This window comes from Branchiostoma belcheri, unplaced genomic scaffold (assembly GCF_001625305.1).
Source record: "Branchiostoma belcheri isolate BF01 breed outbred unplaced genomic scaffold, Haploidv18h27 scaffold24, whole genome shotgun sequence".
Taxonomy (NCBI): Eukaryota; Metazoa; Chordata; class Leptocardii; order Amphioxiformes; family Branchiostomatidae; genus Branchiostoma; species Branchiostoma belcheri.
In genome coordinates, this window is record NW_017803843.1 from 1,645,522 (window position 1) to 1,663,961 (window position 18,440).

At 42.7% G+C, this 18,440-nt stretch overlaps 1 protein-coding gene across 4 annotated transcripts in view; it reads left to right on the forward strand.

The window, feature by feature from the left end:
- Positions 1–17,310, forward strand: part of LOC109471130 (ral GTPase-activating protein subunit alpha-1-like) — a 40,264-nt gene extending 22,954 nt beyond the window's left edge. For 2 of the 4 annotated variants that reach the window (XM_019770355.1, XM_019770356.1), the window contains 3 exons: positions 577–704; positions 13,540–13,664; positions 16,190–17,310. In XM_019770355.1, the coding sequence (XP_019625914.1) occupies positions 577–704; positions 13,540–13,664; positions 16,190–16,404 (468 nt within the window). In that variant the 3' untranslated portion in view covers positions 16,405–17,310. Of the gene's footprint in view, positions 1–576; positions 705–13,539; positions 13,715–16,189 lie in introns of all 4 variants that reach the window. The other 2 variants (XM_019770357.1, XM_019770358.1) reach the window with 2 other exon arrangements.
- The last annotated feature ends 1,130 nt before the right edge of the window (positions 17,311–18,440 follow it).

The following is an 18,440-nucleotide window of genomic DNA, read 5'->3' on the forward strand; positions in this document are numbered from 1 at the left end:
ACATTATATCCCCCAGTTTTAATCAGTCCCTATGCTGGAAAGGTTGGAGGATACAACTGGCTTGAAAGTGTCAAACAGGCTTTACAACATGAAATCAAATAGATTCAGCTTTAATGAGGTTTTTCTTCTGTGTAACCAGTTTATTCTGTAAGAACAGGTGTTCTTTGTTCCAGGGGTAGCCTAGAACATGCATGTTAACGACAGTAGATGAGCTGATGAGATATAATGTCTGATCTCTTCTGCTAACAGCTCTTGTGCTAAATATTACTGTTAGAGATTTACAATTGTAATTCCAAATAGTAGCAACACAAAAATGAGGCAACTCAGATATATCTGACTGTACTGTCAGTATTATGGCAATAATCAATGAACACTGCAGACCTCTGAAGTTACAAGTTATGCTACACTGCTTTCTCTATTTTTCTTAGTGTATAACACAGATGACTTAATATAACACTCTCTTGATTTTAAATTTTCATTAATGTTTACATTCCATTTTAGCAAAATCTTCAATATTGTTCTCAAGTTTCAACTCTGGAGATAAAACACAACATTTCCTTTTCCAATGCTTTGCAGGTTCCATTTTTTGGGCCACTATTTGATGGAGCTATTGTGGACTACAAGGTGCTTCCTGACCTGGTGAGAGCCACAGCCATCAATGCCAGCCGTGCCAAGAGAGCCAACATTCCCCTGTACCAGAGATTGTATCCTTCCGAAAATGTTGTGTGTTTGGTATGGTTATTTTGGTGTTTCAGTGTGTTTAAACATGTGAAAAGACCCTTCAGGTATGCTACTTGTCTTTTCCTCCTTAACCTTCTCCCTGCTACACCTAACTCCTGCACCAATACACATTCTGTGCCAAAAACCTTCCTTAGCAGTGAGAACTTCTGAAGGTTAATGTTAACAGGTCCAAGTCTACAGGTCTGAGGCATCAAGTTTGATTTTTGAAATGAAATGTTTGTTATTTGGAGGGAAACTGTTGACTAATTGGACATTTGTTACCAAACACTTTGCGTCTTTTTGGAACGTCCCCAGGGGTATATTGTGGCCAGCGCATTGTGGTCCATCCGTGGCGGGTAGAAGGAACTGTCAACAGTTATCACCCTCCCCCCCTCCCAACCTGCAGCGTATATACATGTACATGAAGCTGAATTGGTCTTTCATAGACTTCAGCATCAGTAAGTAAGTGTGTGCCCCTATGGCAATAAAAATTGGATCATAGCATAGTTTGCAGATGTCCGAGTTGAGCCCCAGAGACTTTGTCATTACCACATGCAGGAATCGCTATCAGTCTGTCCACCGCAGAGGTCGATAAGGTGTCATCTGCTCTCCCCCATGTCCAAGGGCTTTTAGTGGGCTCATCATTTGATGCACTGTGGTGAGAAATCATGTCATATCAGGTGACCTGTGTGGCCCTTGACATGACCTCACTCACTCTGACATTACTCCATGACCCCACGCTGAGCCAGGTTGCGGAAATGCGAATCTTGTAACATATTATCACAGTATTGGCTGAGTATGTTTAATGCTGGAACTGGTGGTCATGCTGTGTTAAGAGCTGTCCCAGTGGACACTCCAAGCTGGGCCGTGTGTTCTGTACCTGCCGTTTGACGGGGGACCCAGCTGTAGGAGGTACAAGGCCCATTATTTGCTGGGATGGGGCATTGTTTCCTCACAATAAAGCCGCTGCCTCCCGATCACTGACAATGTGCCGCCCGGCAGATAATTGGGTTACTGACAACCAGGCCTCTGCCTAATCAGATCTGCAAGTCCCTTTACTGATAAATGTAATCTGTGCAAAATTACCTGCAAACTGGAAATTATTGCTGGGTAACTCTGTTTGCAGGACATAAAGAGAATCTTAATGTAGCATTGAATTCTGCCCTTCCAGAGTTTCTCCCTCTAATTAGGTGTGTTACACGTTTGTGTCCATGCCAAGCCTTTCTGCAGTTTGGAAGATGTAAGCATGTAAATCACAATTTCCTTTTCAATTGGAAGTTTTGTTTTCTACATGTGAAATCGTACCAGTCTGAGTAATAGCTACTGTAGCCAATTGGTAACTGCTAATTTCTGTCCCACTGGTTTCCAGGTCTCACAATGTAATTAGGGTTCATGCAGTAATTTAATCCATCTTACAACTTCATTATTTATAAATTGTGAAATTTTTCAGGCCTATTTTTGTACTGATACTTCTCTTTTTCACTGCTTATAAGTTTATCACTGTAAAAATGATAAATGACATTCTATCTCGACTGATAAATGAAGTGTTTATGAACATCAGATCAGACTATGGAAATGTCTATGACCCCGGCTACCATGTGTATTGTGTGCTTCTGTCTGTGTGCAGCCTTCTGTCAGTTTTGGCCTTGGAGCTGCCAGATGCCATTTCTCCAGTCCTCTTCACACAGACAATTGACCACCAGTGTAACTACACCAACAGTGCAGTGCTGAGAGTTCTGGATGTGTTCCCTGGCAGTAGTGTCATGTGTCCAGTCAGCTACCGTTTTAATCAGGGGCTTGTGCCAGGCAGCTGCATTAAGGGATCGGGTGACACCTGCCTTGAGATTAGGGTGCTCCAAGGAGCCTAATACCTCTCCTTGTTGTGCCTGGCCTTAAGCTTTGTGTATATTCCAAACGCCAGTGTATTGAAGCAGCAGCGTCTTATCTAGAAAAGTATGGTCATGTAGGGGTCTATATCTAAATCCCTTAGAATGATATTATTTTTTATTATACATGTAGGCAAACATTAAGAAGCAAGGTCCATTTATTTCCAAGTATTGCAAAATATGAATTCTACAATTTACGACCTCTAACTTAATACATTTTTTATGATACATGTTCTATTGATATAGCCTGCATTCCCGAGATCACAGTTGTTATGAAAGAAAATCTTTCCATACCACAGCGAACACGACCCCATGTTGAAATAGCCCCACAGTATGCTGTTTGTGTTTTGGAATTCTAATTACAGCTATTATGAATATGCATTGATTTTGGCTGCACATAGATGAGGTGCCTGGCTGGAAGACAAAATTACATGTCCCATTTTTTCTTACCTACGTATACATATACATATACGTATACATATACATATACATATACATATACATATACATATACATATACATGTATACATACTGATGACCATAATTATGTGGAAACCATTGGCTTTGTTTTGCTTTATCTCCTTTTCTTTTGTTTTCTGTTACTTTTGTTTTTCCCTTAGGAAATAACAATGCAGACTTACAAGTTCGACTTTGAAAATAATGTTTTCCAGCATACCTGGTACATGACTCTAGTAAAATGACACTTAAGAAATTAAAGGAAACTATGAAATGATATGGGCAGGTGGTGGATTTTAAGGTATATGTATGTATGTTCATCTCTTAGTCATAGGAAAGTTTGCCATACCATGGTGGTGTAATGGAGGCAATTTTCAATAATTCATACTAGGCAAATTCCAGTTCTGTGTTTGTGGTGCTGGAGGAATTCCTTTGTTGGAAGTGTTTGAGGGGGCAGGTGGCTGGAGCTAGGGCCCTGCTGGCAGACAAATTTGCAGCCAAACTGGGCCTATTAACATTGGAAGCAGTGATATTGTCCTGAGTGTCTTGGCTGGGAATTGCCTGTCTCCCATGCACCTGACACTCAGCCATACAGACAATAGCTGGCTGGGCCATGGAGAGTTCCCTGCTATGTAATGTTCCCCTGAAGCCACATGGGATGGCATTGGACTGACCTGTAGGGATGGGTGATGTCTCTGTGAGTTAACCTGCCAGACTAGACATCATTACACAGATTGACACCCTGGTGCTAATGGATGGGCAGGTTTGTGGGGAGGGACACAGCTGAGGAGGGGGAGGGGGCAGCAGGTCCAACCCAGCCACTTTACACCTCATCAAATACACATCATGGTTAGAGACGTGGTGCCTCACCCCCACTCATGTAGTATAGCAGGCTGGGGCTGTTCAACAAAGTAACATTGGGTCCCTTCAGGCTGCTCAGTAATACATTTTTGATTCCGTTCAGCAGCAAATGATTGTCTTTATCTGAACCCATCTGCACTACGTGAAAGCACTTTTATCAGCCTCAGCTAATCATTCTATAACCCGTAGGCATGTTACTGTCAGTGACAAAGTGCCATCATTTATTGAAATGATTGTTTAATCTATAGGTTCTAATACATTTATACCTTAAAAGTGTCCCTTTGCAGTCCTGCAATATCAATGGTCTCCGAATGAGCAGTCAGCATCAAATGTACATTGTGTGACAGAGTGTGACATTGTGTGACAGTCTGTGCTCAGCCTTTGTTTCTCAGAACAATAGGATGAACCTATTGATGTCTATCTGCACTGTACACATGAAGCTCCTCTGACCACCCGCATGTTTCTGACTGCCATTAAGTTTAGTCATTCCTGCCTGTCAATCAACTCTTTCCTGCAGGTTAAATGCAGCCACCTTACATTTGGGGGACAACATTTTGATATCATTTTCTACCTCACAGGCTGTGTGACAGATCATAATTTTACACACACCTGGCTTGACATGGCTTGGTGTTATGTAATTACACTGTTGCAATGTGGTGTAATGACTGTGAGTGCTACATTGTGCCTACAGCGTTGGTATTCAGTGTTTGTCAGGAAGCTGCCTGGAGCAGCCACACCTGCTTGACCATGACCTTTGCTCTATCACCCTTTGTCATGTGTCATGCCTTGTTCTTCCATTAAGTACTGTGTAAGCATGCACATCCTCCCTAAAGAAGAATGTGTAATTCCCAAACATGTTCATATATGTTATAATTACCCATGCAGACTTATAGAATTCTTACCTCTCGTGACAAATTTATATATCTCTGGATTTAAGCTATTTTTTTTCTATGCAGGTTTGCAATGAAAAGATATGTTGACAGTCAGCTTATTGTGCTTCTCCATACACAAACGGCAGGTGATGATACAAGAGTTTGTTTGTGGCGTCATCTTCACCCCTATCTCATGGTCATTGTCACCAGCTATTTTAGATCTTGTTTTATTTGTGATGCCATCAAGTGAACTAATTATAATTTGTGCCCCTTGGAGAGAACTTGAGCACAGTCATGGCTTGAGTCAGAAGAATGAATAATAGAACTAATTTGCAAATTGATTTAGCCGATGCATTGGCATCAATGTTATTTTTTGCTGCTTTCCATTGTCTGGCCTTAACCTCCCGGGTAATACAAATGTGATGGAACAAGAAATGCCTGTAATTGCATTTAATTATGGTGGTGTCTAGCAGTGATGAATTGTTGTTATGGTTCCTACAAAAGTTTGGCAATAATAGCCTGGGGCAGCAGGTGGGGAACAACCAGAAAAACAAGTTAGCTCGCACAATATCTAAACATTGTGCTTGTTTGTTTCAGCCAAGGGAGATGGTCTTCCTTCTACTCTTGTTATGTAATAAACTCCACACTAGGTACCCTCAACTGATCCTATTTTGACTGTTGATACATGTATGTCAGTGTCAAATGTAAGTCATATAGCACCTACTGAATTATGGTATGTCACAAATGGAATTGATGGTTAAGTTTCTTTCTTGAAAAAAATTATGATTTGGGTTCAAGCCCAATATGATGATGATGATATTTATGTTGCACATGATAGCAGCTACAATCTTGACCTTTGTCCTTATTTTGTACACTGAAAGAGTTACGTGTTGGCATGTCAATAAAAGTACTTGTCACCAGCCAACCCTTTCACCTGGTGACATCAACATGAAGTAGTCAATAGTCATTGTCATCACAGCCATTCTTCCATGGGTGAAACTGCGTCATCTGTGGTAATCCAACCACGTGAGGCAGCGTCCCTGGGGACGATCATCTTTCTCTGACTTATGACTCAGGTTTATGGCCATGATGTCATAATGTAGTCATTCCAGAAGACATGGCCTTGTGCCAAAAATAATTAGTCCATGAATGGAATGTGTATTAAGTCTTGTATTGATTAAATTACGTCACTGGTAATTACTGGACAGGTATATCTTGTCGACATTTTTTTTTAAAGTAGACAAAAAACCCTTGAATGAAAACTCTTTGGTGAATGAATGTCATACAGAATTGTAGTATGGAACATGTATAGTCTGTCTGCCAGCAATACATATACTGCACATGTGTATGAACACCCTGATGGTTTGTCTGAAGCGCCGAAATGACTATAATGTCCCAGTAGACCTTTTATGACTCATCTTATGATAACAGTACAGATCATCATGAGGTCATCATCTGTATGATTACTAGTAACGATGTTATTAATGGTGAAACCTCCAGCATTATTGTAGGGATATGGATTTTGCAGTTTGCAAAAATGACTAAATCTATTATAGAACAACAGCCTATCTACCTGGAAATTACAATGTACATAAGAAGGTCATGTAAAACCAGGCACTGTAACTGTCAATCACTGATGTGTATCAGTATACTCCTCCTTTCCAAGCTCAAACTGTAAATCTTCAATCAGAGAATTTGGGGTTGTTTTTTATTGTTGTCCATCTTCATTAAAATCTGCTTCATCCAAGAAAGGCTTTGTTGGCTGTGGGCAGAGTGGTTTGCTTTAGGAGGCAATTTTTTCAGTGCTGGTGTACTCATGTCACCACCTGACCAGCTGAGGTGTAGCGTGTACACAGTCAGATAGAGCACCACAGGACACCATCTGCCCCATGCTGGCTCCACCTAATGGGCAGGTTATGCAGGGGACGCATCTGTGTGGGCACAGAGATGATACAAAATGGACTTCTTGTTGCTTCTTCATTTACGCCACCAATTTCACAGGAAAATCAGGGCCATCTGGCAAAGTAGTGTTTGCATGTGTACAGATTGTGAATGACTTCAGCACTCATATATGTATGTCGTTGCTACCCAACATAAAATTCTGCCATGCTTGTTCCATTGTTTGATCCGAACAATGTTTGTCTTGATACATTTTGTACATGTAATTCTTGCCGTTCAATCACAAATATCCCTTGCAGGATACCAGTTTTGTAATCTTGAGATATTTTCAGTCTCGAGAGAGAGGATCTCTGATATTTGCAGTTGCATCATACTTCTGTCAATATCAGGTGTGCAAATCTCGGTAGTAACAAGCTCAGAAGATATACATGTATAAAACCTTATAAGAAACTTGGCCCAAATTTTGGCACATGGCTACCAGAGAAGCTATTTAAAAGTTTTCTTTCATGTCACCATATTGCCTCCTAAGAACCTGCAATCTGTCACACCCTGTTCCTCATACATTGGTCTCCACTTCAGGCTCACTTCTGGTGTTCTATGAGCAAACTTTGGCCATGTGGCTGTGTTTGCACATGTAATGGTTTGTTGTGGTGTGTATGCCAGCCTGTCACTCCCCGTAATGGAGTGTTTAGTGGATGCGGTTGGCCAGGCGAGAAATGATAAGTGGCCGCGGCCACGTGCGCGGCGTGTGCTGCTTGAGGACTGCGCCCGCTCCTTCCCTCCTCTCCAGCTTTGTTCTCTCCCCCTGAAAATCAACTGACTCACAGTAGGGTCTCCGCCAGCCGTGACGGCTCGTTGAACAGGTACCTTCAACTGGGCCTGTAATCTCCTGTAATTGCCTGGCATCTCAGCGCCTCCCTGGTCCCAGGTCTTCCTCATGGAAGGGGTGCAAATCACCTTAATTGCATCCTTCAGGATTGTACTCACTCAGATCTAGAGTATCTGCATTGCCATCGCATTCCTGTCATTGAGTTAATGGGATAAGACTGCTTGTACGTGCTTAACTTAATCCCTAAGATAAGGTCTCCATGTTGTGGGCCTACTTTAGAAAAGGTACCTGGTGAAAAAGTAATAGAAATTGTTGAAAGGGCAGTAGACATTGGCCAGATAAGGTGATTAATTTGCCAAAGAAGAGCAAACTAGCAACCACTGTGGTGGCAAATTGTCTATCCAATGTGACTAATTTCTACTATTTTTTCAGAGTTTTCAAAGGAGTCTGGTAGGGATTGTCTTTCTCTTACCTATATAGGTAACTGTATCCAGTTTGAATTAGTGTAAGGTTTCCCCTGCATGCCACCCATTGTGTGGAGGCGTGCAGCCCATGCTTTGTCCCTCCCCTTCATAGAGACATACATGCCAGCAAAGTGTGTCGGCTTTTTTGTCTGGCGTAAGGACGGGGCTGCCCGCACCCTTTGTTGGCTGGTCAGGTTCAGACCTGCCTTTTATTGTTGTGCAAATTCACCTCAGCCCTTCCAGACACAACTGTTCTGGAAGAACATGTAGATTTGTGCCTGATGTCATGACACAACTTTTACAACATGTCGAGAGCAGTTCTTTGATGCTTCCTAGTGAAGTCTGCAAACTCTGCCTTTCTTTGGTAATGATATTATAAAAGGGCATCTCTGATAACAGGTCAGCATTTGGTGCAGAACAACTTGCACTGCCGGGTGGTCAAAGTAACAATGCAAATTCCATGTACAATATTACATCTTTGACCATCTGGTATATTCCGTTACCACTTACTCTACAGTCTGTTTCACATGCAGCTACTGATTCAGGTACATAAGTACGTAAACACAATCTCACAATAGTCCTGGAAACTCCTCCAGCAGCACACCAGAAAGTTGCAGAGCCATTTAAAAGTGAAAGTGACTTGAATTTGAAATAGCTTCCAAGCTCCCATGAGTCCAGAATATACCACATAGGAGAAAGTGATCTGCAAGACAATGGAACCACAACAATGGCAGAGAAAGTATAATCTTGCATGCTTGGAGTGTAATATGTATTGTCTAGAATACAATGCACAAAGGCTATTCTCTCGGGCCATTGTTGGTTCCCTATCGGTGTGTGCACTTGGCCAGCAGGCTGGCTGGGGTGCCAGAGGGGTCAGGTCACCCAGACGTGTGCTTTATGTGCACACCTGGGCACTTCTGTGTGAACTTCAGCACTTGGGCGCCAGTTTACCTGCCATAGTTACAATGCAAGAAACTTAATATGCAAAAGGAGCATTGCGTTGCTGAGGGGAACGGCATCACAAGGACGTGGAAGTTGGACTGCTGCCATATTGTGATAGAATTCAGTTCCTTCAGAGCAATGTTTGCATGTCAATGACCTTTCCAAAGTTTTGATTCCTGCGGTTTTCCCCATTTTCCACACCGCTTGTCTCGTACAATTGAACATGAGAATGTCACAGTGTGTGAGGGCCTTGGCACGAACAGTCCTCTATTTGTCTTCACGGATATTCTGTTGATTTAATTGTCTTTATCAGAGAAATCTCCTGCTAATTTGGTGCAATATTGGTAAGCTGTTCAGATTTGATGAGTCCACTCTTTATAGCCAAACAGATAAGAATCTCGGCTGAATATTACACCGCTGTCCTTTGGTGGCTGTTTGGATCATCTGCAGCAGACAGGTCTGGCTGTCAGGTTGATGGAGGTGATACGCTGCAGTTGATTGCATCCTACTGCCCCAACTGTGATTGATCGGCAGTGCATAAAGGGCATGAATGGGAAGAAAAACAAATGCTGCCCAACGTTTGTGGCTGTAACAGTGTGATAAGTGGCATTAACATTTCATCAGGCAGCAGATTTGCATCACACTGTCTGTCCCTGAAGGTTTGTCAGGACCTGATGTTGTTGCTGGTTTTGGTGGCTGCAGTGTTGCATGGTCTCTAACTTTTAACACGAGTCAGATTAATGTTTTTTATCTAAAGACCTGGTATAGTCTGGAAGAAAACAGTACACAACATTTATGTAAATTGTAATGTACTGATTTGACAAATTCCAAGAGCAACAGACAATAACTAGTCACAGTGGGATGCTGCGGCTAGTGGTCATAAGGCAGATGGTTCGTGGATGTGGAATAGAGGGAACTAATTACGGCACGTTTATTGCCGACATGAGATCGATATTTCTTCGTTTCATTTGTTCTTTACTTTTTATAACTCTTAAATAGCATAGTGGGGGAGCTTACTTGCCAGACTGGTGATATCGTGTTGTGGAATATATTGAGGTGGCACTGGTATCGCAGATGTTTTTGAGGGCAGAATTTTATACACTTTCTCGACTTGCTCCATTTTCCACCATGTGTGTCCTGGATCCTTTATCTCATCATTGTGTGAACGCAGAGATCATTCAATTGACCTCTGTCATTGTAAAAAAAGTAAACAGCTATTCACAGGATGGGTAGAATTGTGGAACAGTCCATAAAAGATACAGTCTGCAAGTGGTCTCTAAACATCAGGAGGGACCATTTGCTTTCACAGTGTATTTTCTGTTCCTCCTGTTACTTTTTGTCCTGTAAATGCTGTCTTTATAATCCAGAAATTTTATTTTAGGCGAAAATGACCATCTGTGGATTTTATAATGATAACAACTACATGGACAACTGTCACCCGGGTTTGGTTCACTGATTTTCCAAAGTTACATCTGTTGTTAGCAGAATGTTTGTCCATGAAAAATTTCTCCATCATTAGAGGAGGTGTAACTTTGGGAAGTTCAGTTGTGTGCACTTCACCAGGGAGCCTGGTCCTTTCTCCTACAGCTGTGAGGATCCCAGCCTCAGCTGAATCAGTCCTGGGAATGTGGGGATCCATTCCCTGGAGAAGTCACCTTGATGAGACAGTGATGCTGACTTCTGAACAAGGCAAAAGAATCACCCTGTCCCACAAAACCCAGCAATTGTGCTGAGAGGCCATTTGTTATAATCTCATGTTCAGCCGTGAGTTACGATCATCTGTCAGTAGTCATTCCACCTAGAGCAGCCTGATGCTAGGAGGGGACAATTTCACTCCTGTCGGGCACCACCTCCAACATCAGCACCACCCCAGGTCACATGTCGCCCTTGGCCCCTGACAGGAACAATTTCAAGACACAGACTTTGTTTCTGTCATCGTTGACCTCCAGGTTGCCCCATGCTGTTTGAAAAATGACTGTCCTACCTAATCTGCTCAGACCCATATTAATCAGTGACTGCATCCCTGGAAAAATCTTCTGAAAAGCCTTTAGACTAGTGCAGCTATTCAGCTAATTCCTAGTTATGGACAAAATCCTGTCCATGTAACAGCATTAAGGCATTTGGACTATTGGCAGGCACGGAGGGAGGGTGAAAGGGCTCCATAATTAAGTAGATCTACCCATAGACTATGTCTCTAACAGCTATTGTTGGCAGCACGACCAAACATGGGCCCTTTGTGGTGCTGACGACAAGGCCGGGTGGAGATTGCATGTGAGAGTGTGCCATCTGTTGTGAGGCCTACCTCACAATTATTCACCATATTTGGACATCAAAGCGGCGGAGGGATTTTGTTAGTGAGATTTCTTACTCCTGCTGCATGGGTGTAATGGAATTTTCTCCTTTGAGCTTCGGGAGGTAATTGTGTGGTTTAAAATGGAACTGGGAATGAATTTCCTTTGCAGGCTGCTTTTGTGGTTTTCAATAAATCTTTGATGAAGTAAGAGCCTTTCGGTGTTCATCTCTGGTTATGTTTGCAGATACCAAACATTAGTTCCCATTGATACAATATGCATACCTATTCAACCTAGGTAATCAGTAAAGACTGAGCTGCTTTAATATGCTTTAAAGATGTTTTGCTAAGTACACATGGAGTTTGTGTGCACTGCAGGACTTTTCAGGGTGTTCGCTCGGTGGAAACCAGTTACCATACGTTTCCCCAGTGCAGAAGAAAGACTGTGATAGATGCATACATTATGATGCTGGCAGCTGTTGTGGTTCCCTTGTCCCACTCTTTCTTACCTCTTCTTTGTGTGCTTTGTCTGGTAATCATGCTTTTAGTTCACCATATGTTGCCTAGTGTTGTACAGTCTAGTAGAGCACAGTTTACCTTGGTTATCTGTTGCTATGGCAATGCTGTGTTGCCAACATACATGCCCAACTTTTCCAGGTACCTTGCTCCACCATTGTTCGCAGATCCTCTGAGCTCCTACTGCAGACAAATCCCCTGTAAGGGTTCAGCGGGGCAAGAAGGGCAGGTTACATGGCCAGGGTAGCTCAATCTTCTTTTGTGTGCAGATGCTATCATTTCCATCATTTGGATACAGTCTGCATTCCAGTGCTGCAGACCAATAGTCGGCTCCTTAGAGGTCAGCACGTGCCATACCTATACACACACACCAGGCCTGCTGACTATGTATGAAGGCTGTGGTCCTGTCTGTTCTTGTGGCCTCAGCCTCCCACTGGGCCATGGGAAGAGCCACACGTCTACCAGCCTGCCTGTCTGGGAGAGGGACAGTCACTCTGAAAATAGGTAGTTTTCACTGTTCACCATTGGTGCTATGGATTGCCTCACCCCTATCAGCAGTGCACTACATGTACAATGTACATGTAATAGTTTATTAGATTGAAGTCACCTTTCACTGTTACAGTAGTCTACTCACTTTTGGCAAAAAATGTGCAGTCAGTGTAGCTGGAAACCTTGACATGGTCTGACATTCAAGTCATAAATTCAGGAAGATTTCTCCCCACAGTTTTAGTATACAATAGTTGGTCCCATTTGAATATGCCTTCTCTGAGAGAAGAGCTCCTTAGAAACTCAAGGACTCTTGCCAATTGTATTTTCAGCAGTATAATGCCACTTTCTTGGAATGGGGATTATTTGCCTACTCTCAAAGCATCCAGCCCCTTCCATACCATCTACATGTACCCTGGCTGAAATCATACACTGTCTGATGTTTGTTTGTACTGATGATTGCAAAGCTTGCACTCCCCTCAAACAATCTCCCCAACCTGTCTTATTTTCTAATCCATCTTAGAGTAATTCCTACTATGACATACTTCCAGAATTTATATTTCCAGCTTCCATGTGCTTTCCCTTAATATTCCTTTAGCCGTGTATAAGCACTGAGAAAGAAGGTAATCCGAAGGATCTTTTTTAATCTTCTTAAGGTTTTTACTGTGTAGGATTTCAGCTGTGCCTTGGTATGTTGTTTAATACCTCACAGAAGAGCTCTGGCACAGAGGTGCATTTACATAATGGACAAGTACAGGGGCAGGTTGTGTGTACATGGAACATCTTATACAAGTTGTATAACATAGAACTGAACGTTTGATTTCCATCATGAAGAACACAAGGTCATTGCTTCGCATACAAAACACACTCTGAAATGGGCCAGAAGTCCAAGAGGAAAATGGGGAGACTAATGTAGTTCCCAAAGACACTTCTACAGGAGAAGATTGTCTGGACCCAGGGCAGCCCCACATGGAGTGTGCTGTGCATGGGGTAGATTTGTTTCCTTACACGTTCACAACAACACACATGCACACTTGTGTAAAGAAACCGAGGTCAATCAAAAAGTGAAAATAACACTTTAACGTCTTGCAAATCTTTGCTGGGATAATTCTATCTATCTCTGCAGACTGGATGAGTAAAAGAATAGAACCAGACCCAGAACTGAATAGACCCAGAAAAGATGACTAGAATGAATGACACTGACATAGATGTGCAAGATTGAATGGTAAAATGGATGGAGATGAATGTATGTTTTTCTAGACATATTGTTAAAGAGTTTAATCAAACATGAAGAGACCTTGACACATCCTTGCTTCAGCTATGAGGAGAGGGCCAAGTATGTGGAGACCATTGTTCAGCAGCACAAAGACCTGACCACTTTTGAGGAGTTCTCTGCCAGTGTGTATGCACCAGCCATGGGCAAAGGTGCAGAGGCCAGCTCAGGTCAGTTGCAGAGCACTCACACAGTGGCGTGGAAGTGAATACCAGAGTAGGTGTGTATGGATGGTTTGTTTGTTGTCTGTCTTGTGTTGTGTTGTGCCTGCATATATTTTTACATGTGGGTCTGTAAGTTGTAGTGTAGCTAAACTTTGATCTTCAGATGTAGTTGACTTTTAAAAGATTTAGCTGACATGCACCTCGTCAGTCACTCTTTTGTGTTGCCATGATGTAACTAACCTGGGGCTCTGTCCAGCACCTGTCAGCAAAAAGTTCACCGTTGATAAACGGAAATCAAACTTTGCAAAATGGAAATCTTGAAACTGTGTGAAATAGCATTTTAGAGGGTTACAATTTCAAAGCAAGACTACGCTCACCTGTAGTGCTCAATAAAGAGTTTTGCTCCATCTATCCGAGAAGGTGAACAAAGTTTAGAGCTGAAGAGAGCCCTGAGTGAGACTGTAAGGTAATCCATCTGTTTGGCTCTATATAGACAAGTAGAGTAAACCTATGACAACTCCATGTACCAGTCATGTTTGATTGACATTTGCAGGGAAACATAATCTTTAAAAAGCACCATGTTGTTGCTATGTGGAGCAAACTTCAATGATGGTTAAGAAAATAGAATGACTGCCTTACTTACACATGGAAATAGCAACCATTGTGGTGTTGTAGGAAACAGGACAGTTTCACAATGCATCTCCTTTGTGCCTCATACCCCAAAGGCTGAACCCAGCAAGATGCAATGGAAAATCTGACATACTTCTAATCAATCAGTAATGTTCCATAGCAGTGGTGTTGATGTTATGTGTACATAGCTAAAGGTGCATTAGCAGATTGGTTTGGTACGATGGAGAGGTTTTAGGTTTCCCCAGTGAAAGGTAATCATAGATATAAGGCAGGATGCTTGCAGTGCCATTAGGCTTTATGGATGCTTGGACACCTGAACTTTTCAAGAGGGAATGTTGTGAGCAGCCATTGCCACTGTGTTCATTGCACTGCTTAATGTTGAATCATACATACTATCATATTTCCCAGCAGGAGGTCACGATGGGGCTTTAGTCACCACATCTTTCTATTTAGATAGTAATTCCACTATCTTCAGGGCTGCAGTTTCAGCTTTTCCATTTTTCATTTCTAGGACATAAGGAGTGGGATAAGTAGTTGCTACCATTTCTTTCATTGATACTGAATATTGTTTTTTCTCAGAAAACAGTCTGAATGTTCATCCAGTTGCATCATGACAAGTGGTAGCAGGAAAAACATGACCATTTTTACACTAAGACTGTCAATATCCAATCATTCCATAAGGTATTAAGTTGGGAACCAGGTAACTGGATTGACGCAGCCCAATCTTGACAATGTAGGAGTTTGTTTTGTGGGCTTGTAATCACAGATCACCTGTCAGAGCCAGGCGCCCATCATCAGAGGAACAGCACCATTACCACAGGGTAAATGGCATCCTCATGTCAGCGACCTCTCCATAACCTCCCACAGCCGTCCTAACGACACAGCGCTGCCGTGTAACAGGTGGTTGAACAGGAGCCCAGGGAGCGGGATGTGTGCGGAGCAGAGTCATTACTAAATGGAGAATCCTGTGGAGGATATTTACAGCTCCCCGGTGTGTTCAGACCTACATGACGGGGGCAGGAAGCCTCCTGAGTGTTGTTGGCGCACACGGTGTGGGCGGCGATGACATGCACTAATGAAACTGTGCTAATTTACCCCGTAGTGCACATATGATGACAGGGACCACATGACAGTGTAGGTAGAGTGTAGGGCTTGACACAGGTATTCCCGTCAGCTGTGAGTGGGCAGGTGGTTGGGAGAGGCCACACCTCTGTTAGCCTGCCTGTTTGTACTGTGTCTATATGCTGAAATCTCTTCCCTTTCAGTACAGTCGGATGGGCGGCACCAACAGCTTTATTAAGAGCAATTTATTGTCTCATAATTAATATTGAGATTTTCTCTACTGACTATGATTACCTTGTGCCCACCACCAGTGTGTGTGTGTTTGCCTCCACAGTGTAGGATTGTGATGGATTGAGGGGTTTTGCACGAAACCATTTTTTAAATGTCACGATGACTATAACTGTTTACTAGACAAACATATTTCTGAGTGAAAAATTCCCCAAACATCCCTCTGCACTGAGCATTGGTTATTCATGTCACGGCGCTCGGCTATAATTAGGTCTCCTGCCTGGTGACTTTTGTGTCATTTCAGCAGTACTGCCTGACAAACTATGAATGTAAACACAATGTAATATTGCCTTAAATGTTTGCTTGCTGTTCAAGTGGCAGAATGCCAAATTATGATTTCCCTGCTGACATCTCCATCTGCATCCATGTGAACATTATAATGAGTTGGATCCATAGATGTCAGGATCTGATCATTTACATTGTTCTCTCAACAGGTGGAAGTAGGTCAGGTTGTTGTCGAATGATTATTTTTCATCTGTATACCTTTATATCGGAGTATGAACATCTCAAACTTGAAACACACAATCATGTGAGGATCTGATCTTACACAGGAGGTAGCCAGCGTGACGCGAGCCAGTCGGATGTTGGGCAGGGTGGAGCGGAGAGTGAGGGCGGGGTGACTCTGCGGCACCAGCAGGGCTCCCCCAAACTCAGGCACAGGATGTCCATGAAGATCAGGAGAAGCTCGGGCCCCAAACTGCCCCACAGCAGCTCCAGCAGTACCACCCCTCCAGACAGCCCCAACGTCAGGGGCAAGAAGACATAGGACCTCCGTCTGTACATGACACTTTGTACTCAGAAATGTATCTTAAATGTTGTATTATAGGAAAACAAGCCAATGTACAATCCTGCTACCATAGTACAAATGTAGTTGTGTTGCTTTTGCTCTTATCAAACCTTCAGATCCCTCTTTTCAGTATTCTATACAGCTTGTTGATGAGACTTCAGTACCAAGTGGTATCAAGTCCTAGTGAATGTCCAATCTGAGTTATTCTATGTCCTGATCTTGCCTGTAACAGTATCCATGATAGAACCACCTTAATTCCCTAGGTTCTTTTTGAACGCGTAACCTTTCAATTGACATCTTCTTCATATTCCATATCTTCAAGACTTTAATGTATATCATTAGTCGCTAAGTTAGCCAGATTTAGTTGAGCCAGATTATGCTAGATGTGGTGCCAAATGTGGGAAGAAAAAATACTTGTGTTACAAAATTGTCTCCAGTCAACTAACCCTATTGGGACTTAAGACAATGAACAGTTGATATTTTATATGTATGAATGTTTGAAAATCAATGTTAGATATACAGTACACCACAAAGGGGTTGTGCTTTAGCTTGCTTGGATCAGCAACAAAAATGTTGTACAAAGGTGTTCCCTTTAAAAATGTTATAATGAAATCCTTCCAGTACATAACAAAAGCCTATACTGTATGAATCCAGAATGTTCTGTAAATATGTAACAATATGAGAAAAATTCTCAGATGATGCTGCAATTGTCTGTATATGACCGCTTTATCCAGAGGAAGGGGGACGGAATAAAAAGACGAAATTTTGTATCATTAAAGAATTGGCTGCACCAGCGCTCTGCAAAACATTGTGGAACCAGAAAATCATCTCTCTGTACATTGGTAATTTGGGGCTGATTTCGTTCCTGAATAAAAATGGAAAGCCTATAAACGACACAGTGTGGCGTGCATTGTTGTTTGGGAGTCATTTCCATATTAAGTCCGTTACTTACCAGGACGTTCATAAAACAGAAATGGGGGTCTATGTTCCTAATGCTGCATTAGGTAATATTCAACGGATCTGCGTCTTTCCGTTTGACTTGTTTTCCTTCAGTTTCCTGTTTTTGCCTTATGAGGTCTTCTGCTACTGCGACAGTAACGAACACTCAACCTGAAACGGTTTACATTATGTATATGTGTGTATTAATTGATTCTGATTGTCTCCCTTTGATTGAATATCCCTCCAGCCTGACAATGTCCGGGTGAAATTGCCCTGTAATTACCTCAGTATTGAATTGACAATGTTGGACATATCGAGTCTTAACGGCAGTGACGGAAAAGTTAGCATATGATAAACAGAGCGGGCTTTGCGTTTTCGACGTGATCGTGAGGTAGCATTTATTTTTTTCGACCCAGGAGATGGAGTGGTACTGAGTGAAGTAACCTGTTGTTGGATCTATGTGGGTTGCTGCTATTTCCAACAGTACACGTCATTGGCTAAGCCGACTTTGCCAAGTTTTACAGGTTGTGCGAGGCGGCGTTCCCACGAGAACCAAGGTTACGCTGCGGTTGGAGCCGCGTTCTCCGCCGCCCTGTCATTGTCCGACCCCGGGCGCTGCTAATGAGGCCTGTTGTTGGGACCATTACGCCCGGCCTTTCCGTGTCGGCGGCCTGGGACAGGCACAGGGGCGGCACGTGCCAGGTAGGACTGCGCCTTCTGTGCACCTGCGCCAGGCGTGGGAAACACCTAGCATCGGATGCAAATTCAGCACGCTGGACAGGTGTCTTCGAAAAGGTGCAGATATAGCAAGAACAAAGCAAATGATAGTCGTAGTCGAAATGTTAGACATGCAAACCGCCGAAGATGATTTCTGTCGACCCTAATTTGTCAGTGTTAAGTCGTGCGTCCCAAACTTTGCCCCTCTGGGCTATTGTGAGGGTGGCGCCTCATGCACCTGTCAACTGGTGAAACTGTACTGCCCTAACAGTGAATAAACCGCTAAATTAACCCAGCGCTAAAACGTAAAACTTGCAAACCAATGGGAGTGTGAGTTAGATGTATAAAATATATGTTTC